Source organism: Electrona antarctica (genome assembly GCF_951216825.1).
Source record: "Electrona antarctica genome assembly, chromosome: 5".
Lineage (NCBI taxonomy): Eukaryota > Metazoa > Chordata > Actinopteri > Myctophiformes > Myctophidae > Electrona > Electrona antarctica.
The window spans coordinates 34,830,889-34,858,109 of NC_136810.1; the positions used below are offsets into that span (position 1 = coordinate 34,830,889).

General features: G+C 44.2%; 1 protein-coding gene across 3 annotated transcripts in view; it reads right to left on the bottom strand.

Annotated features, from left to right (window-relative positions):
• The window catches only part of scaper (S-phase cyclin A-associated protein in the ER), an 89,592-nt gene that overhangs the window by 32,126 nt on the left and 30,245 nt on the right, over positions 1-27,221 (bottom strand). For all 3 annotated transcript variants that reach the window (XM_079501036.1, XM_079501035.1, XM_079501037.1), the window contains 7 exons: positions 26,266-26,347; positions 26,010-26,162; positions 23,791-23,898; positions 17,684-17,820; positions 13,707-13,772; positions 13,140-13,266; positions 5,690-5,805 (listed from right to left, as the gene is read on the bottom strand). In XM_079501036.1, the coding sequence (XP_079357162.1) occupies positions 5,690-5,805; positions 13,140-13,266; positions 13,707-13,772; positions 17,684-17,820; positions 23,791-23,898; positions 26,010-26,162; positions 26,266-26,347 (789 nt within the window). The remainder of the gene's footprint in view (positions 1-5,689; positions 5,806-13,139; positions 13,267-13,706; positions 13,773-17,683; positions 17,821-23,790; positions 23,899-26,009; positions 26,163-26,265; positions 26,348-27,221) is intronic.

The following is a 27,221-nucleotide window of genomic DNA, read 5'->3' on the forward strand; positions in this document are numbered from 1 at the left end:
AGCGCTTATAAATGAGACCCCAGGTTATTTGCTATAATGAATAGCCAACTCCCCCCTGGATGGCTACCTGCTTGACAACAGGACAACAAGCATGTAAAAGGCTCTTTATGCTGTTTTTTGTCACTGCCTTAAAATTATCAAGCCAGCGATCTGTGCTCCTCAATCTCAAGTCTCACGTTTCCCACCCTCTCTGTGCGTTTCCTATGTGGCCAGCCATGCCTGACCGGAGCAACGCTGCAGAAATCTGACCAACTTCCAGATCAGGTTGAGTCCCCTGCTTTTCAAACAGGGAAAATTTGTGTTCGGGGGGAAGAAAAAGAATCCTAAGCCAAAATAAAAGGTGAGGAGCAAATCCATTTCCTTGCGCTGTCAAACAATCCCTTCATTCACTGCTATCTAAATGACATTTAATTTGATTCTGCTGCTGATCTTTCCGATACCCTGAATGCTTCCAAGACATCCATTCTGCTTGCCGTGCCACACTGGCCGGCTATGAAGGGAGAGAAATCTGATGAGCCGTTACGCAGCGCCGCGCGCACATGCACATACGCACCCACACACACACACACACACAGTCACACACACACACACACACACACACACAATCTCATGCTCACACAGAATGCTAGAAAACATCCTGAAATGAAACCACAGGTAGCAGGTCTGATTTCACAGGATACACCAAGTCATGTTAGAAAGAGGTGGCAATACAAATTGAGTTAACACGAATGTCCAGGCTTCCTGTAGAAATGACCATGATCAAGTTACCACTTTAGTTATGTCCTGCACTTAAACTTGGGAAACACTGCTACAGACACAGTATAAATAAATAAGTATAAGTAAAAATCGACTTTCCCCCACAAGTTTCAAGGGGCTGGGGTCTCTTTTGTGTGCGCCTCCCTCATCTACGTTTTCAGCAAGTGAGAGGATCAACAGCCAGTTTACAAGAACTATGAAAGCTAAGCCCTTCTTTCTCTCTTCTCTCCAGTGACCCCTATTGGAAGACAGAAGAACAGGCCAACTGACAACTGAATATCAGAACCATTCATTCTACTTTGCCGTGAAGTAATTGAAGATTCTTAATTATGATAGTGCTGTACTTTTTTTTTTTTTTTAAAGGGCTGTAACAGGAACGGGAGTGGTAACCTCTTAAAACCTCCACTGACTGGGACAAAGCATTTTCTGCCTAAAAATAAAAAGGAATCTTGACTTGACTGGCATGCTAAGAGGATTGCTTGTAACTTGGACTGGACCAATGCACACAGGGAATAATGTTTTGCTTTTCCTTGCCGATCCTGTGCAGACAATATAAAACTATAAACTGACTTATTGGAGTCAAATGAAGGAGTCCAATATGAGTTATGATGCAACATATTTAACATTATGCAAATTGCTTGGACTTATTAGCTAGAGTCTCTAATAATTAAATCAATTTGGTTTACAGCATGTTTTACATTGCTGGGATTCCAGTGGTCATAAGCCTCATTTATGCTTAATGCAGCGTCCACACAGGCAGATGCAAAGATACCGTCTACCATTCATTGTCAATGAAAGCCGGCAACATGAAGATACAAAGATACATCTGACGTTTGTAGCTGCTGCAAAAGCTTCAAAGCTGGCCTGGACGGTTAGCTCAACCGTCTGGGCACCCGCAGGATCGACTCCCGATCCCGACGGCCTTTGCCGCGTGTCTTCCCTCCATTTCCTGTCAAATTACTTTCAACCTACCAATAAAAAAAAGGCAGAAAAAGCTTCAAAGCAAAAAAAAACAAAAAGGTTCAAAGCTACAAAAAAGAGGAGCTGGTTTCAACTTCAGCTACAAAGATGCAAAGCTACAAATACGCTGTGTAGCTTTGCATCTTTGTATCGTTTGCATCTGCCAGTGTGAATGTAGCATGAGTTGTGTGCAGGTGTTGTGCACCAAAAACAGCCAATCTATTGGCTATATTCAGGCTATATCCTATAGCCTGAGTATAACTCAGGCTATAGGGTTTAGGGTTATGCCGGGACATTAGCGCAGAGCCTCGCAGAGGAATTAGCTCATTAATGTAATGGTAACAAGATGGAATCGGATTCCCTGGGGAGAGATATGGCAGCAGCATCTCCGCAGCTGCATTTTTTTCTTTTTACCCCCATCCTGTAAATCACTCCGCTTATCTGCAAGGAGGAGGTGATCAATACGGCAGCATTACTGTAAACAGATAATGTTGTGCGCTCTGGGGGCGAGTGTCTGCCCAGCGGCCCATTACGCGCACAGCCATCCAGATGACGGATGGTGATAAGTAGACAGCCCGGCCCGCGTCCTTGTGTTGCATCTCGTCACCAACGCTATCAACCGACTTGCAGTGCCGACCTGGCTGAGTTTCTCCCGACGTGAGGTCAGTGCTGTGCCTCTTTTTTCCCCTTTGCACTTTGCATCTCTTTAGGTTTAGAAACAACGGAGAACAAAGTGATCTTTGAATACATGAGTCACTTGCTGTCGCATCGCATAGCCTTAAAATCTGTTCATTTTGGCGAGCGACACTACTTTAGACATGATATCTGAGGTTCTTTCCTCAGCTCTAATCCAGTGGTTCTCCACGTGGGGTCAGGGCAGGGGACGCCCAGGGGTCCCAGAGGGGGTTCCGTGGGGTCCCCAGCAAAATGATTGATAGTTAGGAACCAAATGGACCCTTACAAGTCTGTAACCTGTCCCTGAGCATGTATACATTACCAAATTGAAGTCCCAGAGATAGAAATTGTTTCAAATGGGGTCTGTGGTCTAATGCATGTTGATGCTGCTAACGAAAATAGCCAATCTACAAGCTCACAAGTCTGTCTGTGGGTTTTAGAAAGTGGCGCAGGAGTGGCAGTGGCTCCTCTGCTGTCAGCATGTGAATGTGTATGTGAATGGGTGCACTTTGGAAGTAAAAACAACAAGTCACAAGTATTAACAACTTGAAACATAGGTTCCAATGTACATGCAAGATTTCCACCCGACAGCAACAATATCAAACTGGGCGTCCTTGAAATGAAAACGTTTAAGAATCTCTGCCCTTTTAAAGCGGGGCAGCAGCAGTAACAGCATTTCCCATAGGGTGCATTTAGGGGCACCACAGAGAACTACCGTATTTCCAGAAACAAATGCGTAAACCATAATAGTCAGGGAATATTATCAGTATAATGTCAAATCTGGGAATACATTTCTTACCAAGAAGTTTCTTCACCACACGTCACATGCTATTTAAAGCATAATGAAATTTAGAACATTTTGCCATATATTGGCTGTTGATGGTACCCCAACTTTCAGCAGCTGTCAAAAATGCCCCTAGGGTGGTTGAATATAAACCAATGTGGGATATGTTAGTAGACACCTTTACAAACACATTGGTGAAGAACATTCTTGGTAAGAAATGTATTCCCAGATTTTATTAATATCCCCTGACTATAAGGCCAGGAGGAAATGGAATCCAAGAAGGTGTGTCCAGTTGGACTGAGCATCATGCATATGCAAAAATGCAGAACCTGTTCAGGCTTGGGAGCGATTCAGCTACAGCATGAAAGCTAGTTATCTGTGAAACCATTCCTTTATCATTACTCACAGCCTGCTGTACAGATAAACGCACTGTGGATGAAAGACATGCCTCTGATCTTCACATCCGCTTCCTGTTCTGAACCATGTCAAGTGGATACCTCGAAGCTGCGGAGGTGGCGTGTTTGAACCCACTGCGCGCACGCACACGCACATGCGCACACACACACAATATATGCAAACAAACTCAAATGGAATTTGAAGAAAGAATTGACTTGTCCTTATTTAAGTTGAATTGACTTGTCCTTATTTTAAGTTGAATTGACTTGTCCTTATTTAAGTTAATAACATCTCTCACAATTCAGAAGTCTGCTTGAAATTCCCTAAGAGATTGTGATTGAGGAAGGGAGGATAAAATATAAAAAAATCAATATACACGCAATGCCCTGTAAAAGCCTTATAAATATAAGGAGCATTTGTCCATTAGTGGAGTTTCGGAGACCAGTAAATGCTAATGAATGGGGGGAGCAAGGCCATTCCGGTCCATTAGGAAGTCCCACTAGTGGGTACGGCGGCCTCTCCGAGGCTATCTACTGGCGAGCCACGCAAAATGCAGACCCACAACTCAAAAAACACCCCTGCACTCTAAATGATGGATTAGACACGCATGCTTTTTGTATTTCGAGAGAAAAAGAATGAACACAAATTGAGTGCTAAAATGGAAATGCATTTCAGGGGAGAAAAAAGGGGGTGCATTGTTATTCATTAATTTAATGAATAACATGTGTTCTGAGAGTATATATATTGAGATAAATAGCGAGAAAGTAGGTTAGCTAAGATTATCTCATTCACTTTGTGAAAAACATCACAAATAATGGTAAATAAGACAGCACTGTCGCTGTCACTGTCAATGAGGTCAGTGAGAGGAGACAGTCTCAACCTAGTCAGTGGGATGATAGAAGCCAGCAGCTGCCAGGCACAATGCCTAGAGAATATACTGTAGAGGCATGTTGGTGTGTGTGTGTGTGTGTGTGTGTGTGTGTGTGTGTGTGTGTGTGTGTGTAAAGGCAGACTCACGCTATGAATGCTATAGATCCACTGATTTATAAAACATAATATATGTTTTATGGGAGGGTTGTTTAACCACTTCTGAGAATAGGGATGCTGGATTGAAAGTGGTTAATACTGGGGTGGTGGATTAGACGTTCTACCCTTCTGAAAGCACCTTGCACCCTAAGGCCATGAAGGACCGTTCTACCCTTCTGAAAGCAGCTTGCACCCTAAGGCCATGAAGGACCGTTCTACCCTTCTGAAAGCAGCTTGCACCCTAAGGCCATGAAGGACCATTCTACCCTTCTGAAAGCACCTTGCACCCTAAGGCCATGAAGGACCGTTCTACCCTTCTGAAAGAACCTTGCACCCTAAGGCCATGAAGGACCGTTCTACCCTTCTGAAAGCACCTTGCACCCTAAGGCCATGCACCCTAAGGCCTTGCACCCTAAGGCCATGAAGGACCGTTCTACCCTTCTGAAAGCACCTTGCACCCTAAGGCCATGCACCCTAAGGCCTTGCACCCTAAGGCCATGAAGGACCGTTCTACCCTTCTGAAAGCACCTTGCACCCTAAGGCCATGCACCCTAAGGCCTTGCACCCTAAGGCCATGAAGGACCGTTCTACCCTTCTGAAAGCACCTTGCACCCTAAGGCCATGCACCCTAAGGCCTTGCACCCTAAGGCCATGAAGGACCGTCTCAGACAGACTATTGGAACCACGAATAACTGTACATACATGTACATTCACGGTAATACTCAAATTGAGACATGGTGCCGTGTCCTGTCTAAATCTTTGTAAAAAATCTTTGTGAGAATAATTTGTTTGAATGCAGTCAGTAGGAGAATAAAGGCTGTCCACACAAAGCATGATAACTCTGAAGACACCTTATTATTATGATAATGATGTGAGTATCAACATTGATGAATGATAATGTTGATTTTGATTGGCTGTCAGTGTTTCTATCGTTCATCGTTCAGCTATATCGTTCAGCACGGTCAAGTGCTGTTTATCATGTGTTCACATATAAAGTAAAAACACAGGGACACACACACGCACTGTCGTGCAGTATGGATGTACAGTAGAGTATGCAAATGAGTACTATTTGCAGAAAGTGACGGTACTCACTTGAGCGGTATGCGTGGCACTGTAGTGGGTGTGGAGACGGTTGTGATGACCTGCAGAATCAGCTCCAGTGCAGAGAGACCCCCTGCCAGCTGGAAGGACACCTGATCTGCATTGTTCTGTCAGAGAGAGAGAGAGAGAGAGAGAGAGAGAGAGATTGGAATAATTGTGACATACAGCTAAAGAGAGTGAGAGAGAGAACCACAGCCAGGGAACGGCAAGCAGCAGGCTGCTGGACAGAGGATTGCGTTGCTCTCACCAAGGGGGGGAGCCTCTCTTTTCCCCCCTAAACGGGGCAAGGGATTGAAATCTGAAGCAAAGTGATCCCTAAAGTATTCCTGTTAAATCTCAAAAGTGCACAACCCTACTCCGCCCCCACAGCAGTCAAATCTCAGCGGAGGACAACTACTCTACAGGCTCCACTTGGCAGCAGGGTGGTCTCCACAGACAAACATTGAACTCGGAGAGGCCGAGCGTAGGCCAATGGGAGCGTAGGCCAATGGGACGCGGCGACAAGGACAATCGAACAGAAAGAAGTTAACTTTAAGTGCATCGCTCCGATAAGATGCAATATGGATTTGTTTCCGGTCTCTCTCTCCTGGACAAGACACAACTGCAACACCAAGAAATGTGTAGTTGGTGGAGTATGGGGTGGAGGGGGGGTAGAACTTCAGTCCATAGCTTTACATTTAAGAACAAACATCTTAATAGATGGTTCCTGTCCTGTCCTCCCGAAGGGAGCAGAAGAAGAGAAGAGTTAGAGTAATTGGCGGTGGGTCAGACGCTGTTGCTGCAGAGTCCTATAAATCAACAACTACAAAGCTGGGAGCGAACGCTGCTATCAGGCATGTTTCTGCCTGGGTCAACAGAGAGAGAAGGGCCTGGAGAGAGGTGGAGGGGGCGTGGGTCTGTGGCTGTTGATAGAAAGTTCTCCCTCACATGGTACCGTCGAGGAGCACACAGGCGGCTGCATCAGCGGTGTAGGTCGCTAGTAGAGCACGAGGACAGGGGAAGAAGATTCCCCTCTCGCTGATGTGACAGGACTCAAATCCAGCCACTTCACAAGGCTTTTGTTCCACGGATGGGAAGTTACCGACAAGCCCAAACACATCGAGAGAGAGAAGAGACTTTGGCGAAATTACAGATAATCTTCTCATCTGTCATTCATGCCTGCCGCCAAAGTGTACCGCTCTTTCGAGATTCAGTGACACAAAAACAACACGCTCAAACGCTGGTTCAGGGACAGATTACTTTTATTTATTCTTTTTTTTTAAATGTTTGACAAGCTCTTCGTTCAGAGTCGTGCTTGGAGCACAATGAGGATTCATTTAAATGTTTTTGTAGATCTCTGGGGGGTTGGTTACGTCATCTAAACAGCTCCTAATCAATTGGCTTTCAGTCACAGAGGTTGGTTTAACCCCCTCTCTTAACCCACCATCAACACACCTACCTAAAAAGCTTCCAGGCTAAATGAAAAAAGTCAGCTCTTTCATGGTGGCTTATCAAATGGAATTAAAGGGGGTAGCACGGAACCTGCTTGGCTAGTGCCTTTTTTGCTGTGTTGACAGATTTATCTGTTGTGAGGATGGAACAATAAGGGTGAAGAGGATTAAGATCAAACTACCCCAAAGTGGGTAGGTGGTCTACACGTGCAATCTTATTTAAACAAATAAAAATAAAAATAAAAACATCAAATATCACCATGAAGACAACCATTTAATAAAAACTAATCCACCATTTTTCTTCAGCTTGAGTGTTGCCAAATGCAAAAGACAACATCTGGCGATGATATATTTTTTTCCAAAAACCTCGCCACGGAAGGGCAACAGAAATCAAATTTGTATGCAACTACTGTGACACCGACTATACACACTAAGCAGCTTGTGTATAAACACTTTTACCATGACGAAAACATTCTCCGCCTCTATAAGTACAGCAGGAGATTTACAAATTGCATTTCTGAGCGATCCTCCAACCGATTTACTTGAGGGGACATAAGCAATGTTCCTGCGGCCACACCCGGACAGAAACTCCAATAGAACAGTAATAAGTTGCGCAGCTCATTTGTCCTCAGAAAAAAAAAAAAAAAACAGGAACCCAATCAAAGACTGAGTGTTAAAGAGAGGTGAGAGGCCAACGACAGACCCTTAATTACACAACTCCAGAACGTTATACAATTATTATCCAGGGTGACCATTATTATTAGCTGGGCTAATCAGAAGGCCAAGCGCCTGCAAATTCCCGTGACCATGGCACAGGTGCTGGGAGGGGTCCGCCAGACTGCCCTGTGTTGTCCACTCCCACCAGGCACTCTAATTAGCCAACATTAAAGCAGGGAGGAGGGGACAGCCTCAGTCCAACTACCACTCAACAGAACTGGCTTCATTACGGCTGCTGCCTCAGCCTTGATCTGCAACTGGAAGACTCTGGTGCCGTGCAGTGTGAGGGAACGCAAGGGGGAGTGAGATTCTCTCCACATAAAATGTCATCATTATACAGGCTTACAGAAGGGCCTCCGGTGGGTAAACAATGTTTTAGGGGCAGAGCCTACTGTAAACCACAACAAGACTGCTGGAATAAACATTTAGAGGCAGAGCGCAAACGTGCGTGTTTACAGGACATAATGGCATATTGTTTAGTATACAGTACGACTGCTGAGGGGATGTGGAAAAGGGAAATAATACAAATTGTGTTTATTCTAAAAAAAATTGCTGAGATTAATCGAAGGCCGGCATGGTGCAAAAAAATCAAACCAGCCACAGAAACCGCAAAGAGCCGTGGGTCGTCGTTAAAACCATTTCACTCTACTTTTGGTCTTGAGGTGAAGAAAACAAAACAAAAAACAGAAACACGTTTTTCTGTGAACACTTGACAGTTTATAATCTTCTATTTTATGGGCTTGGTGGAAAATAAAGGTTGTTCATTCCAGTAGTGAAATTGCAGTACAATGTGTCAATAAACACTGTTGTATGCGTCTAATTAAGACAATATGAAATCCAAATTATATCACACACCACCAAGTCCTTTAACAAATAAATAGATCTCTATTCTTAGTAAAGAAAACAGACCTAAGTTACTACACAGTAAAATATTCAGTGTTCATTTAAATCTAAGGGTGTACACAACTACACATGGAACTAAATGGACCCTTACGGGTACATATGAGTGAAATTAGCCAATCTACAATCTCACAACGCGCAATATTGTGACACGTTGTGAGCTTGTAAATCTGCTATTTTCAATTATATTTAATGTATTTATTTATGTATGTAATGTTGATTTGTTTTCTAATTTATTAAATTATTTAGAAAAATATTTGTTATTATTATTGATGAACACATTACATTTTTCGTTTTCTTTAGGAAAAAAAGTTAAATAAAATTAAAACTATAAATGCACCAAGTGTGTGTGTGTGTGTGTGTGTGTACGTCTGAAATCCACGTAATTCGACACGCGCGTTCAACACCCCCACAGGGAGTGCAGTGCCCGGTGTTGAGTCGGTCGGACCCACGGTTGTCCAGAACCGCCACAAAAGGCCTCTGCCCGGGCTCTGGACAGGGCCCCTGCCCAGTGTCCATATATGGAGCTGGACTGTTCTGACATCACAACACTCCATATTTGGGCATGCCTGACATCACAACACTCCATATTTAGGTATGCCTGACACAGAACTCCATATAGGAATAAAGGGACACAGAGAGACAGATACAGAAATCTCCATATATGGGCATAAAAGTGGAATGGGTTCTCTGACACGGGTACAACGGGTATTGCATTGCCGGGTGGGGCATGGATCTCCAACTTCCATCGTTACCGACTCGGTGCTCTACAGCCGGGCACCGGTTTAGTATATATATAAAAAAACACACCCGTGTGAACTGAGTGGTGCAACTATGTCAGTGACGTCACATACTAACCATAGCAACCATGCTCGTTTTTTTGGTTGCTAACCATAGCAACCATGCTCATTTTTTTGGTACGAACACGGGTACACGGGTACAAAGCCAGTTGTTGGAGTGGTTTGCACCACTCAAAAAAGGATATTTACTTGTGACCCATTCAAAAATATGCCACAGCCCAAAAAAGGCTCCCGACCCACTGATCCATATAAAGCTTACTGGTGGTCCCAACCAGGCCTTGACAGCTGACTAATGAACACATAAATACAGTCTGGAGTCTTTAGCGCCAAGAATGTTGTGTTTCTGACAGTTTCTCAACTTATCATTTTCTGCCTGGTGTATAGTTGAAAGCAGAGGTAAACACTTTGGGCAGTACATAAATATGAACGCTTACTAACGTGCAAACAGAGGAGAAAGTAGGAAAAAAAAGAATGAAAGTGAGGTGCATATTTTCTTCAATATCACCCATGTTAAGAAAAAGGGGGGAAAAAAGAAATTGGGTTTGACACAAAATAAACCATTAAGTGACCACAGAGGGAGGTGCTCACTGGGGCCAGAGAGCTGGAGATGGGGGGGTGGGGGGCTCCAATGGCAGTGCAGGGGGGGCGTGTCAGATGTTGTCTAAGGAATTAGCGGAGAAAGTGGAGACTGAATCAGATAGGGGGGAGAAAAACAAATGTCTAGGTGAGTCAATGACACAAGAGATGCTTGTTAGGTCAAATAATCTAAACGGACCTGACTTGACGTGACTCGGGGGCCAGACGGCCATGCTGAATGAGACTCTATTTATTTGACTTTGTCCAGGGATTAGACAAGGAAGTGTTCCCCAGGCTGCCTCGCTCGTTAACCAATCACAGCGAGCCGAGGCCAACACATGCAGTGTTAGCTCTTTGGGGGCGAGGCTGAGAGCGACTGCTGCGCGTCATTGGTAATAATCACACAAAAGCAACATGGTTTAACCACTTTCAAAAATATAAAAACATCTTCAAAGATTGTTTATTTTTTATATATTTTTAACAAATTTCCCCAAATAACAAAAACAGGGAAAATATCAGCTCTACAAGCTCACAACTCGTCTCGATGTGATGCTGATCGATTGTGACCTTATGATGAAATATATAGGCCTTAAAGGAGCAGGTCACCCATTTTTTACATTACCTTCATATGATTGGACCTCACTAATGCTCATGATATGAAGGCACAATTTCTCACTCCGCGCCACGTCATTGGTGGCCTATGGACAGTTCAGAAACATGCCTACCACTGACATCATCAATGGTATGCACCAAGCTAATAGAAACCACAGCCTTTCTCTTCATGGAAAGTTAGCATGATGCTATAGAAGCCATTGTTCTTGCATTAATTGTTTGTTTTGTTTTTAAAGTTTGAAATCCTACCGATGATGTGACAGGTAGGCAGGTTTCTAAACAGTCCTATAGACAAAAATGGTACAATCTCATAATGAGCATTAGTGAGGACAATTATACGAAGATGGGTTGAAACTAGCTGAAGTGCTCCCTTAAAGTGGTTAAAAAGCCGTTTCCATAAACTATATGCAGTAAAGGTAGAGTACAAAGCTGAACGCCATGCACAGACTGAGCCTTCCTTGATCTGCGCGTGTACCCGTGACACCAGTATTGAATGGAGCCCAGCTCCTGCCCCGGCCACCTCTGACCTCCCAGTGGGACTCTGAGTGGAGCTGAGGGGAGGAGCCGTCGTGCGTTAGTGACAGCTTGTGCGGTACTCAAATCACATTGGTCTCCTCCTCTTACCAGTATGTTGGTGCCACTCGCCTCAGCTACCACTTTTTTTTTTTTTTTTTACCTCTCTGGGGAAATTCTATAATAGCCTCCGCAGCCCTCCCCCTCGTCAATGGAGAGACACTATCGTCTCTCTATCCTCCCGGCTGCACAATGGGTTGTTATGATGGCTTGAACCACAAGCTGGCAGGAGATTTATGCCTCATCACAGGAGGGTAGTGGTGGTGGTGGCAGTGGTGGTTGTGGCTGGCGGTGCATGTTTTCTCCCTTTCATAAACATTGTGGCAGGTGTATCCGTCCCTCAACTCTTATTTTTAATTGTGAGTTTCAGTTTCAAAAGCCAAAACCTTTGCCCCCTCGTTACAAAATAGCTTTTAAATACACTGACTACTTCTTCCTGGAGTAATGCACAGAAACCTGAACGTCGGACCTGATTACATAAATTTGAGTACACACGATCAACGCTGATGAAGACTTGAGGATCGAAACGTGTTCGTTGTTGCTGCTTCGCAGCTACCATGCCTACTCTTATAAGAATTTTAAAAAAGTGCCTTAAGACAAAAGTTCTGTGAGTGCTGGTGTTTTCTCTTTCAGAGAATACCTTTTGCAAAGTTACTTACCCGACCGCGCACCCGGTAAATGCTTAGAGACTTTAAGAGATTTGAGTTGTGCGAGCTACTACCTGATAGCCAAGTACACACGATCAAGAAAATAGTACTCTTGGTCAATGTTTTTTCACTGACATTATTTTAAAACCTGTTGTACCTGTTTATTCATCCTTTTTTTGTCAATGACTTTAAATGGGTATTGTTTTCACTCGGTTGTAGTGTTTGACAGTTGACTTGTCTGTTTGAATTGTTTGTGTTTATGGGTGTGTGTTCATGCTTCTGTCCAGGTCACGTTTTAAAATATATATATATATTGTAATCTTAATGAGTCATTCACCTGGTTAAATAAAAGATATGATGATTAACTCACCCTTGTCCAAAACGTCTGGAATTGCACTTGGCACGAGAGTAACAAATTCAAAGGGAACACCTAATCTAATATCAAATTCCCCTGACTTTGCCCCATAAAATCGTTTGCATTAATGACATTTCATTTGAAAATCCAATTTACCATTGTCTAAACCCATGACATCTGAGCTGTGTGAGCGAGCCAGACGCGAGACAACGTTGGCTCTCGTGATGGGGAAGCGCTTCTATTAGTACCATGTGCACAATGAAAACACAGCTAATCTGGTCTGCATTAACCAATAAGCGAGGACGGGGGGATTTTATTGGGGTAAGCGATACTCGACGCTGGGACGGTGGGACAGGGGGAGCTGCAGCCAAACATGACGCTTCAGTGGAGAATGCCAGAGGGACTGGTTCGTCCCCCCCACAATCCTGTGGACCACTGTGGGCCGCTCACAAGGCAGTCCAACAATGCTTCTGATGAGATGAGCAGTGGGACAGTGTATATGACTCTCAAAAGACCGGCCACTTATTGTAAGTATGTGTTACAGCAGTGTGGTCAACTGAATTAGTAGTAGGTCTCTCACAATCCTGACATTTTAGTTGACGATTAATCTACAAGCTTACAACGCGCCGCTTTACAACATGTTGTGAGCTTGTAGATCTGATATTGTCAGTATTCTTCAAAACAGATGAATGGAAAACAATTCAGATAATTGTGATTATCAAAAACAAATGTGACAGGCCTAATTATGCACAACAAAACAAATGTAAAAACTAGGAAAAAAAAGGTTAGGATAACACAAACAGAATAATGTTCCAGAGGTTGCTTTTTTACCTGTTTCTCCAGGATGCGAGAGATCTCTCCCAGGGTTCTGTTCACAGCAGATACTTTGTTGTTGGCCCACTGGCCACTGTCCTGGCCTTGAAGTTGTTTCAGCAGGTCCTTTACCAAGCGCTGGAGCCTGAACATCCAGGAGAAACACTGTCACACCAGCGGTTCTCGAACATTTTCATGTATTTGGCCGCAGACCTGAAACTATTTTGTGTTTGTGTTGTTGAATTTGAACAAAATTCCACATTTTTCTAAAGTTTTCAAGACTTTTTGATGCTATATTAACTTATTTTGCTGGTGATTCCCTGTAACCCCACTCAACAACCCCTGGGGTCCCCAGACCCCACTTTAAGAAGTCATTACATAGTAAACTCTGGAGTGTACAAATGTAACCAAATGGACTTGTGAGGATCCATTTGGTTACATTTATACATTCTCTTACAATCGTTAAATTAAAACACTGAGGATTTTGCCGTGTAGAAATACCGGTAAACCTACAGTAAACACTATTGAAAAGTAATCAATTCCATGCCTCCATTTATCACCAGTTAGCATTAAAGCATAACGTACTTGGCCTTGTACGGTGAGTCAGGAACTTGTGCCTTTGCCTCCACTGACATTTCGAACTCCTTTGCCCTAGAGAAAAAAGGGAGAGAGAGAGAGAGAGAGAGAGAGAGAGAGAGAGAGAGAGAGAGAGAGAGAGAGAGAGAGAGAGAAGAGAGGGGGTAAAGTCTTTGAATCGTAGGAAAAGAGTGCTTGGCCTGTCAGTTAAGAAGAGGGAGGATGTAAAGTGTGAAGAAGGAGAGAAAGGTCATGTTGAGGGAGAGTGTTTATTTGGCCTGTCAGCCGTTAGCCAAGTGACTCGGCCTAAAATAATCAGACATCAGCTCTGCGGGGACCTGTTGTCTCGCTGCCATCTACTCATATAGACTATAGGCTTAATTCCATACCGTTAAGTCCCTCTTCCCTCAAGTCATAATTTTACAAGGGCAGCTCAAATTCTTTATTTCACCCATTGTCAAATAAACAGTTAACAGGGGCCCTCATGCTACGCCACTGCTGTTTTGAATGCGTGACCTCCCAGAAGGTCATGGTCATTACGGGACCGGTATCTTTGTTGCATTAGCCCGACAGTCAGACACTGACAAAACACAGATCGTGTGCGAGCGTGCACATGCACGTGCATTTTGGGGAGTGGACTGGACGAGTCATCCATCTGTCAATCAGGCATTGCAGACAAGATAAGAACTATTGATCAGAGTGAGATAGATGGCCTTACGGTCATCCATCCAGCGACTGATAAACTCAAACATTTCCTGGAAGACAGGTGGACCTGTCCCCGAGGACCAGACCTGGAACTAGCAACGCCCAATCCGGTGTGCACAATCTCTTGTCAAGAGATTCAAGGGCAGCCATCTAAAATCAATGGATGTCTTACCTCACGATTTAATAGGATAGTGTGCCAAAATAATTATCATTTTATAATTATGTCATGTTTTTGTGACCGTTAATCACAATATGCATTAATTTGGTTTCTATAGTGAACTTAATAAAAAAAAGAAAATAAATATATGTTTCTATGGATAATTTATAATTATAATTCATAATATGAAAATAAATCAGCATGGGAAAAAGTGTATAATCAAATCATAAATATATAATCAAGCCTATTATATACAGTACATACATATCTACACATACTGGATACTGTATATGTGGGGTGTACTGTATATAAAACAGTACAGGTTTATCTTACAAATAGTTTCCATATGTTTTTATTATTTCTTTTTAAAATGCAAGGTCAAAAACCTTCCAATGTTACAGGCACTCTCTTAGTGCTTCTGACCAGCTAAACCACAGTGGGGGTGAGTGGAGGGGGTCCATCATTTTGCTAACATTATTTACCGTGTCCTCTGAGCAGGAAGAATGGTTAATGCAGGCCTGCTTTCACAAGGGGTCTCAACTGTACCTGGCCCATTTGTCATTCTTGATATTACAATATTCATCTCTGACAGGTTTACACCCTGCCAGGTTAAATGGGGAGCAATTGCCAAGCAATTCATCACAGTCGGCTGCACGGCTGGCTAAATGGGCTTAGGGCAATAAATATCAGTAATCAGCAATAAGGGAAAAGGCACAAATCAACAATGCAGAACTAATAATCAATTCATCATGATCTAAGCCTCTGTATGTTGCGTTTTGTCTTATTGTACAGGGAGACAACTATTATCCATTTCTCTTCTTAAACCCGTGTATGCAGGCAAAAATCCACGACAAGAACCAGATTTGTTCTGAAACCAAGCACTATGTCAGTGGTAGTTAGCCTCTACAATGGCATATCGAATAAGAGAATAGGATGGATAGATTTATTTTATACTGCCTGATTTATACTTTATCGTATGATGGTGTTGCACGTTAAACATAGCTTTGAAGTGCATTGCAACACAGAAACGGGGTATAAACTAAGAACAAGAGGAAGACTGTAACCTAAAGAAGCTGCATTGACAAATGTACCTCAAATCTCAATAATAGCAAACAGCAGAACTTGGCTTGGATGCGAATTATGAAGTGTGTGTGTTCGGTAAAACCCCATCCAGCTACTCGACTTTCCCCACCTAGGCCAGCAGCACATTGGGTGAAATGAGTTAGGGCTGTGCTCACCCTCTCCATATTCCCATACAGGAGTGCCTTTGTGTACACACTTATCCCTGAGGTTCTCACACACGCACGCAAACGCACGCACACACGCACACACACACAGGCTGCTCTGTTCCCCGCTGAGCCAAACACATGCAACAAGGTATAGGCAAACAGCTTGTACAAGCGGATCAGTGGGGACTTGGGTTTCTAAGTTCAAAACCCATCTTGACACTAACAGACATGCCACTAACAAGCCCTTTAAATGGCATATTTTCCGAACCGAAAGACTTATTACCGTAACATGTTAGCCAGCCTTAATAAAGACTTATTACCGTAACATGTTAGCCAGCCCGCTGGACCAGAGAAAAAACATACACAGGGTTAAACTGTGTGTGCGCTGCTTTATGACAGATTTCGGCTCAGAGTTGGCCTTGGGGAGCCTAGTGAAAACTTCTCGTGCGTTTTACGGACACCATACAGTGTTCCAATAAAATGGCTCATTTCCACCCAACGGTGGAGCAGCTCACCTTTATGTTAACTGGGGCTGTGTTATTTATGGCCTCTGAAAGCCTGTTCCCTTTGAGCGCTGGTCTCAGCACTGCTGGGCCAGGAGTGACAATGAACAGAGGCAGATCGTGTTGTCACCTCCTCAGCAGCGCAGCCAGTGCCTCAGAATGCAGCGCTACGCTGATAAGAGAGTACTGTGGACAAAATGCAACAGGCATTTCATGGGCCGTCGCTGCCCTTTAGTCTTCTTTTGAACAAGTACAGCCTCTTGATGTGGAGAGAAGTGAAAATGTATACTTGTCAAGTCCTCTCAACGGATTACAGCCAGGACGATATATCAGTTTGGACAATATTTCTGCCATTATTTGCCTTTTTTTTACGACCTCAGTATCAGCAATTAAGCAGCCGATGTGTCCCAATGTTTAACCACTTTCTGCCGAACTTTTAGCTTCCAAAGGTACCACCGTACCTTTGTCTAAAATGGTGGCCATGCTAAATGGCTCAGCACGCAAAATAGCATTTAGGAAACATCCCATGTCCATCTCTAATCACCTCCAACCATCCATTCCAGTTGTGACAAGACGCAAAATTTACTGAGACCAAAGCATGGGTTCTGACACGGAGGACCCTATTTGGCTCCTATTTGTTGATTACTATTGATTTTCTCTGATACTTCATAACAAAAGAAAATCAATAGCCCAGAGAAAGAAAAATAGACCTGGTGTTACACATACTTCAACATAGTACTGTACACCAGGAGGGCCTTTTGGTTTTGGCAGTGTCGTGGCAGTAATTTGGGGGAGAGCTCTTAACAGGTGAAAGCATGGGGCTCACAGATCGATCGCCAGTTTTGCTCCCCAATCACACAAAGTGGTCATAAATTAAGCTCATCAGTGCTGCACTGTGGACAGCAGGAACAACAACACACAACATCTGCTTTCCATCTCATTGTCACTCATAAAATAAGACAAAGTCCCTGGCACAGTGAAGTCCTTTGTACTAGGTTCTTTGTACGTTCCCTACTTCCTTCACAGGTGTTACCGATGATACAAATTAAGGCTCTGTTCCATTTAATGTGCACTTTTTAATTTCAAGGACCCCATAACTCTTAGAGTGTACAAATGGACACTTACGGGTCCATAATGGTTCCTTTTGTACACTCAGAGTTACGCACCCGTACAGGGCCATTTGGAACCCACTCAAGGACACTTTGAGACCCACTGGTGCAGCAGAGTGTTTCCAGTGAGCCAACGCGCAGAATAGCAGCACCCTGACCCTGTTTGACCAAAATGGAACAGAGCCTTCATTAGTATCAGCAGTAACACCTGTGAAGGAAGTACAGAAGGGGCCCAAGTTCTTTCCAAAATGGTTCTTTCCAATATGTGCATAGAGCCCATTACCTGGAGTTCATCCTGGCACGGAGTTTCTTCGCCTTCTTCCTCGCCTTCTGCCTCTCCTCTCCGTCCTTCACGCTCTCCGAAGAGACGGAGCCGTCCGTTACGATATCCACAATGTATTTCCTCAACGACAGATGCTCCTGAAACAGACAATAATCAATACGTCACAAAAACGATCTATCCATCTATCTGACGCAGCAGACGCGCGCACGCATGCACAGAAATAATCTGTTTTTTGTTCTGGGATCAAAGGAACATTCGGTGTACAGCACATACTAATGGGGTTGGGAAGGGGTACAGTTCGTATCATGTGAGACAGGGACAGTAGCAGTACAACTGTACTCTCTCAACACCTCCTCCACTTGCAGCGGAGGGACCTTACAGCACAACTGTCTGACGTCTTGCTTTAGCACAAGATAACTCGCCAAGAGAAGAACCTCCCGCCCCGGTGCAGCAAGTAATCACCAAACCTGCCTATAGCAATTCATGTCTACCATGACCATGGGAAAAATAACACAACTAAACAAAATACCAATGGCTACAGAGCGAAAGGTTGTTCATTGTAACAGCAGGTGTGTATCCATTGTGTGCTGTGCAGGTCTAGCCCTCCAAATGTTGCCATTATATCCTGTAATTGCCAGAGCACCTCCAGTGCTCGGTGCTCTTTGAAGCCACATGCCCACAAACATGCTGAGGGACAGTACAAGTGTGAGCAGTGAGCCTCGTCACTGTCACTTGATTCTGATATTTCCACCCAGACACAGAGTGAGAGAGAGAGAAGGATGTAACCCAATTTGGACAACATGATGTATGTGCGAGTAACCAATTACGCAATTATCCTGTCATCCAGCACCCTAGAGGACAGAATGGACGGGCAGATAAAGGCTATTCCATTCAGCAGTCTGTGTTGTCATACCCTTTGGCCACAAGTGTAGGCGGTGCACCTGCTTCCCTGGACTCGGGGAGAGAAACCGCTGAAAGACAGGTGTCCTTATACCCAGTCAAGGAGAGTTATATTATATAAGTAGAATCTGCAGCGATTCTGTATTCCTTTGTCGTTTTGATTTGTCAATTAAAAAATATCAATTTATCATCTGCATGATGACAAATTAGTTGAGGACTTTTCTCCCTCAGATAATACAAGAATACAATTGGAGGCAATGGGGGAAATGATGACATTGGACAGGAAAAGACCACAGCAACATTGCAAGAGTATTGTGTTTCCCTCAAAGTGTGTACAATTTAACTCAGAGAGTAAAACAAGACGGGGTCTAATAACGGCAGCATCTCTGCCTTCATGCGGCCAGTCGACGATGTGTCATTGACGTATGACTCCATTCACTCAATACCCGTTTCAGCCAGAATCGACTGCAATTGAATTCCTCCAATATAAAATTAAAGTTAATTATTTCAAAACATATACTATACACTACAGTATATAAGGGGGGGGGTTACTCCCTTGACCCTGTTGGCGTTGGAGTTTAAATTGACATTTAGGATTTTCAGTGCAGTCCTCTGCACCTCTACTGCCCCGCAGTGTACCTGACACTGCAGGGCTTGGTCATGACCGTAGCTGGCCCCTGCATGGGAGGCAGCTGTTCAGTAATCTCTCTGAGAGGCTATCCAGTGCTCAGGCCTGCCGACCAGCCTGACCCCCCACCCCCCACCACCTCACTTAATGGGATTATTTAAGTAGCACCTCCAATCGCCTGACAAATACAGTACACTGGTGAGTCAGTGGAAGTATCAGGCCTTACAGATACGTACATCAAAACAATGTCACGTGAATGCTACTGTGAGTGATAACCTCAATGTGTGTAATCCTAACATTCAGCGGAGATGGTGCGTAGTGGATGGTGTGTAGTGGATGGTGTGTAGTGGAGGTTTCAGACGACGTGACTGGATGACGGACAGGTGTCTTACCTGAACCATTTGAACAAAAGAGCAACGAGACAGGGCCTGAAGGCATCACTAGTGTACCACAGACTGACTGGGGCGAGAGTAATACAATACCTCTCTAAACATATCTCTCTTGCGCGCGCGCATGCATGCACCCGCACACACTCACACACAAACACACACAAAGCAGAGCTGAAAGCCTACTTACACGCGGGCAAAATCTAAGTGATATGTTCACCCAGTCCTCCTTTTGTCACACACAAAAGGCCCAAGAGGTAGGTTTCCATTTGGTGTGAGACAGACAGCTGTATTTCATGTTGGCTACTTGGTAAAATGTGATGCAACCCTATATCGAGTTACCATCGCTACAACAGTTTTGGGATGGGGGGGTGGGGGTGGAATTGATGGCTATCAGCGACATTCAAGATGTGTCAAATAATACCACACAAAAAAAATGTTAAACTGAAACTTTGGAGAAAGACAAAAAAAGGGGAGAAGAAAAAAACACACACAAGAATGATCCTAACGTATCTCCTGACCCCATGTTCTTTCCCCTGGGCTCTTTTAAATAGAACGGCTGTCCTCTGTGATATCAGAGAACAGTGGCTGCTTCGTTCCTATATCTAGACAACAACCGTTTCTCAAAGCAGCCTGGCAGGCGGGCGGGCAGGCAGGCGCAGGGCTATGCAGGTTCAGCTGGCCCTCTGTATATTTCAACACAGTTCTCATGCTAGAAGTCATCATGGGTGGTTTCAACAACAACAAGACCTTTAGGACCAGTCGGTGGCTTTCTGGGAGGTCAGCCCTGCTCGCCCAGAGCCTCATTCTGTTCTTCTATACAGCCTAGTGATCCCTCTGCTGGCCGAGCCTGTCCACCACTGGCTGCTGCCGGGGATGAGCCCCCCGTCCGTGGGTCTAGAGCACTGGTTGAAAACCAGTGGTCCGGGGACCACCAGTGGTCCTTGAGGGGGTTAAAGGTTAGCCCCCAGCTAAATGGTCCCGTAAGGGTCCATTTGGTTTCATATTATGCTCTGAAAAGTTCAATTATTGTTAAACATCTGCATTACTTAATTTACAAGAATTCTACACAATTAGAGAATGTAGAATAATTGCCTGTTATCTCTCCTATGGTACCAACATCAATACGGCATGAGATTGTGGACAAAATGTTATCCAAGGATAACAAAATATATTCTGTAGTTTTGGGTCTGAGAGAAATGGTGGTCTGTGGCTCAAATGCCGAATATGCCTTGATATGAAAATGGTTGAAATGTCAGAGGGGGGGGGGGGGGGGGGGTTCTGAGCTGCCATGTCAAAAGGTGAACGATGAATAAATCCCCCGTGTCAGTAGCCAGGGCTCCAGGAGATCACCTACATCAAATTAAACCAGGACAGAGATGACATGACTACTAAATGAATGTAAAGAGAGCGATGGCGTGTCTCTGAGTGTTCCCTCCATACACATCGATCGAACCCTGTTGATAATCATTGTGTTCTCAATTTAATGCGCGAGTCCCTCCGAATGAGAAATATGAAGGTGCGTGGCATCTGGAGGAGCCCGCTTCCTCTGAGAAGCTATGGAGTGACCCCTCCTCGGTTCAGCCAACCATCTTCATTTTAATTAAAAATCTTTCATTGCAGTAAGAGTTATGGAGCAGCAGTCTGGAGAATAGTTGGCAGTTATGTATACATGACTATGTCTGCACTCTCCGCTGCTGCACTAATACTATCAGTTATGTATACATGACTATGTCTGCACTCTCTGCTGCTGCACTAATACTATCAGTTATGTATACATGACTATGTCTGCACTCTCCACTGCTGCACTAATACTATCAGTTATGTATACATGACTATGTCTGCACTCTCCGCTGCTGCACTAATACTATCAGTTATGTATACATGACTATGTCTGCACTCTCTGCTGCTGCACTAATACTATCAGTTATGTATACATGACTATGTCTGCACTCTCTGCTGCTGCACTAATACTATCAGTTATGTATACATGACTATGTCTGCACTCTCCGCTGCTGCACTAACACTATCAGTTATGTATACATGACTATGTCTGCACTCTCCGCTGCTGCACTAATACTATCAGTTATGTATACATGACTATGTCTGCACTCTCTGCTGCTGCACTAATACTATCAGTTATGTATACATGACTATGTCTGCACTCTCTGCTGCTGCACTAATACTATCAGTTATGTATACACTTACAGTTGTACACTTGTAAGTGTTCAATTTCAGTTTTCAACTGTAAGTGTTCAATTTCAGTTTTCAACTGAAATCATGCACAAGGGATGGTGATTCAATATCTTCTGCTTTATATAGCTTTTTTTCATCATGCCAATTCAACATGAAACTGTGATTTATATATATATATCCCCTGAATATGTGAACTGTATATTTGATTTGACTCTGTAGCTTGAAGCTTCCAATTATTTGCCTTCTTCTTTACTTCTTCTTTCTTTCCCTATTCAAGCCCTTCCTTAGTTGAAACTGCAAATGTTGGGAGCTTGTACACAAAATAACATAAAAAATAAAAAATAACTCTTTTACACATGTAATCATGTGACGTGACAATAAAGTTTAATCTGATTCGCATGAACTAAATGCTTAACACTAAAATGAGCATGAAGACATGAAAAGCAATAAAACAAAGCGCAAATAGCCGATCTAGAAGTACACGTGTCGTTGTCGCATCCCAAAGGATTGTGAGTTTTGCTTTTTTGTTGACAATTTCCCTTTTTTAAGATATCTTTTTGGCTTTTTCTGCCTTTATTAATAGGTATACAGTAGGCCGACAGGATATGGGGAGAGATATGGGATCATGGGGGGGAAGAGACGCAGCATAGGTCGTCAGGACCGGGACTCGAACACCTAGGATTACCAGCCTAGGTGCCTGGACCACTAGGTCCAGGCTGGACCACTAGGTCCAGGCACCTAGGATTACCAGCCTAGGTGCCTGGACCACTAGGTCCAGGCTGGACCACTAGGTCCAGGCACCTAGGATTACCAGCCTAGGTGCCTGGACCACTAGGTCCAGGCTGGACCACTAGGTCCGGGCTGGACCACTAGGTCCAGGCACCTAGGATTACCAGCCTAGGTCCAGGCATCTAGGATTACCAGCCTAGGTGCCTGGACCACTAGGTCCAGGCTGGACCACTAGGTCCGGGCTGGACCACTAGGTCCGGGCTGGACCACTAGGTCCAGGCACCTAGGATTACCAGCCTAGGTGCCTGGACCACTAGGTCCAGGCTGGACCACTAGGTCCAGGCACCACTAGCCCAGGCCATGTTGACACTTTTTTGAAGATTTAATGTCATGCCCAAAATAGGGATGACAGGTTGAGGTGGTTTAATTGGATAGATACTGTACCGCATAGCATGTATGCAATCACAGACTCTGTGAAATGTAGAGTGGATTTGATGCATGATTAGACAACAACCATATCTTCATTGATTAGAATTAGAATGTACAGGACGAGCTGGGGGGAAAAAAAAGAAAAAAAGCTTTGACTATCCATCAGCTATAACTGAGAGGTATATATACACTGTAAGGGTATTTGCTGCAAGTATGTGCATGTGAACTGTTTATAGCACCATATTGGTGAATTGCTTCTTCCCACTGCCATGTTTATCATACTGTCAAACAGGCAGGAAAAAAATGACCCGCATTTGGGAAAGGAAATGATTTAGAGGAGGCGAAGGAGAGGGTATCAATTATTCCCAGCTGGAAAAAAAAGCTGTGAATGAAGGAGGTGCACGGGCCAAAGGTGGCGCATATAGCACCAACAGTTGTCAGCCTCACAAAGAGCACGCTGAAAAGCCAATCTCATATTGCAGCCTGAGAGGTTACCTTGCTTTAACGAGCTGCCTTCCCATGGAAAAGCACTTGGAGACAAAACAGCCCAGAGACAAGAGGGGGTGATGTCACCCCCTCCACCGAAAGCGCTGAACCCTAACTGTGTACATTTCAGGGCTCATTTATAATCTCACAAAGCAAGGGGAGAGAGCCATCGCAATATATGAGGGGACACATAAACAATAATAATGACCCCGTCATAAAAGGCGATCACCATCTTCTCCCCGTCGCTTCAGACGCACGTCAGTGTAGTATAGTTTTGCGGGGTAAATGGATGCTGTTAGCTTTGTGCTTGGGATGGTTGTGTGTGTGTGTGTGTGTTGGGGGGGTTTACGCACCACTTCCTCATCGGAGAGCTCCCGTCCCTGGATGTTGCTACTGTCGCGGACGGCCTGTTGGTGCCTCTTGCCCTTGGTGTGGCTGAACAGGTGCACCTCTGAGGTGATCTGTGAACGCAAACACAGCGGTCAGGGGTTACTGCTGAGGACACAATGAAGACATGGGCAGGAAGGGGTCAGTGCAGTGGAGTCCCCTGGGAGGCTGGTGAAACAATATGCTACAGGGACACAACCCGACCTGACCCCCCCCAACCCCCTGCCCTTTGCGCTAGGTCACAGAATAGCTGGGAATTACACTGGAGGACTGTAGTGCTTGAGAATGAAAGATTTATTTATCCATTTAACCACTCGTGCATATAAATGTGTTGGGACAGGGGGAGTATTTCATCCATGACAATTGCTAATGAGTTCTTAGTTTGTTATTTAAAGTTTTATTTTATCAATACTATTTAGGCCAACAGCAACCTAGAATGAATCGATGAATTGGATACAGGACCCAAATGGAAACAAGCCATAGTGCTTTTTTGGGTTATCCTTTTGTATTTGTAGGGAAGTGTATCTCTTTGCTTTTTTTTGTTGCATACTGTTAGTATTCAGTGAACCCTTTGGACGTGTGTTTGACTGTACCCTGTACTGATTACATTTCTGTTTGACTGTATCCTGTACTGATTACATTTCTGCCAATAGAGTATTCAATCAATCAAAGCAGTTGGTGAATCCACTCAAGAAATATTTATACTATACTGTACTATTGCCCAAAATGGTCAAATTTCTGTTAGGCATTTCCTACCCTCAAACCTCACTGGCCCTGAATTATTACACTTTACTGCCGACTTAAGAGTCAGATTAACCCGGGGGGGAAATAAATACTGGACGCCCCATAGACAAATACCATGGGGTGCAAAGGAGAGTTTGGGAATGGCCACAAGTGGAGGCAGGTGTGCATCAGGCAACAATGTTGTTCTCTCAGTGTTGGAACAAAGCCCACTGTCAGATGGCCTGTGTTTAATGTCATTAAATAGAGTGCTTGCTGCTGCTGACCCATCCATGATCTCTGGTGTCAGACGCTGGCCAAGGTCATCTGACATTTTAACAAGATTCCCTCTTTCACCCCCTCCGTCCTCCTCTTTATCTGATGCCGCTTATGAGCCTCAAGGAGTCTCAGGCCGGAGTTATACTTATTTGCACGCAGGTGTCACGCGGCAGAAATAGCAGATCTACAATCTCACGACATCTTGCTCTATGGCGCGTAGTGAGCTTGTAGATCTGCCATTTTCGGTGCGCGACACCGGCATGCAACTAAGTATAAACCGGGCGTGAAGTCACCCTTGCAGCCATGACCGTCGGCTCATCACAGATAAATGTGTTTGCCTGTGGATTTGTTGCCTGTCAGGCTGTCACGAGAGAGAGAGAGAGAGAGAGAATGAGAGAGAGAGAGAGAGAGAGAGAGAGAGCGAGAATGAGAGCTAGAGAGAGAGAAAGGCAGCATCATCAAGGCCAGACGTAAATCTCAGAGATATATCCCAGAGTTCATGTTTAATCAATGCAGTTAAATCCTCGTTTAAATGTGCTCTCTTCCCAAAAATCCTCTGAATCACCTTCCAGTCAGCATTTTTGTATGCATGGAGCCTGCCAATAGAGCACAGCTGCAGCCACCGGTGTCTATGTATCTTCTTCCCTCATGTCTATGTAAACCAGCGAGACCCACAAATTATACTTATGGAAGTGAGATAATGAAGTAAAAGGTGAACATCGACTTGATAATGGAATAAGCCAATTAGAGAGTCACGCAACATGCCAAGGTGTTTTCCATGCTGTATGAAAACCTAAATGCTTGGCATAAGGAGTGCATTTATTATAGAGTGGACTCACTGCTGTGACAGATCCGACGATAAAACCTTTTTTTTTGCCACTGTCAGTGTCCGAACCAAGGTCACGGGTAGGTGTTGCATGCAGCTCACTAGAAAGTTTCTAGTAGAAACTACAGTTCTTTAATCAAAATGAGCAAAATGGTTCACTATGATCGCGCCAGGGAAGAGGCGCTCTCCATTTTGTGAAATGAAGATTGAACTGAGCAGTGTCGTCTTAAGGCCTATTCACAGTCCAGTTTTCGGTGAAGAGGTGACCACCGCGGCGTGACATAATGTTGTAGTTTTCGGTAGTCACCTCTTCACCGAAAACTGGACTATGAATAGGCCTTTAGCCTATACTGTACGTACCACAACATTACACAGCGAACAGTGTTTCTTGCGCTCGTACGGCGTCAGTTTGGGGGCGTAGTCGGTGTTGGCGTGTCTGCCGCTGCTGAGCTCAGCTGCCTTCTCTTTCCTCTGCTCCAACTGCTCCATGTGTCGACGGCTGCTTTCGTCATGCTGGAGGAGGGGAAGGAGCCAGACAGGACGGTCACAGGGGGAAACGGACAACTGCTGGCATGCATATTTAACCGCCGTTAGTGGCGCTGCAGCGTTCACGTGCCTTCATTTGGATTTTTTTCTGCAGCTCCTCCATGGCCTCCTGCTGAGCGGCGCTCAGAGCGGCCAGGCGTTCCTCCCGATCTCTGAGGAAAGTAGAGAAGAGAACTGTGAAAATACACTCGCTGTACGAACTCGTCGAACTCCATGCAACGCCTGGTCTGTGTCTCTCAGCTACAAGATTCTTACAAAAGGCATGTGCAGACTGTATAAAGGTGACTCTATTGCCTCTTTGTTTCGAGTTTTTAAGTTTGTGTTGCCATATAGTTGCCTCATGGTTCAGTCTTTAGCTATCAATAATAAGTTAATGTACAATGTATGAAGTTTGTGACGGAAGCTGAACAAACTGCAATGCAGTGGTCAGGGCAAAAATGCACCATACAGGATTGCTACTTGTATGTGTGTTGTGACGGTATAATGCCTCGGCCATCTGGTCAAATGGAAAAAGAAATCTTCATAAATAATGAAATGCATTATTAATCAATAAGAACAAAAGTGCTTCTCAAGAAAAATGTTGGTGTGATTAATAGTTTGTTCTTTTAAATGCATGATTTTCAACTACGGCCCAATTTTCATACTCATCGGGCATTTCGGAATCTTTCATGGCTGGAATTGACTCTTTTGTGTCGTAGTCAAGCCATGGGGCGACATTGACAACACACACACACACACACACACACACACACACACACACACACACACACATTTCATTTTTATTTCGCACATTAGTGTCACAATACAGTACAAATCATAATAGATAATAATTCATTTATATTTCATAATTCCTTTATCTGATACACCCATGGGCAAAAAGGAGCATTCTTATAAATACCTGCCCCCTTTTCAATCACACAACTTAACACAATTTGTGCCGTCTCCAGACGTCCTAGGAATTATCATACAGACAGAAAGACAGACTAACCCTGTTCTAAACGGCTTGGCCTTCAGCCATGCCTTTCA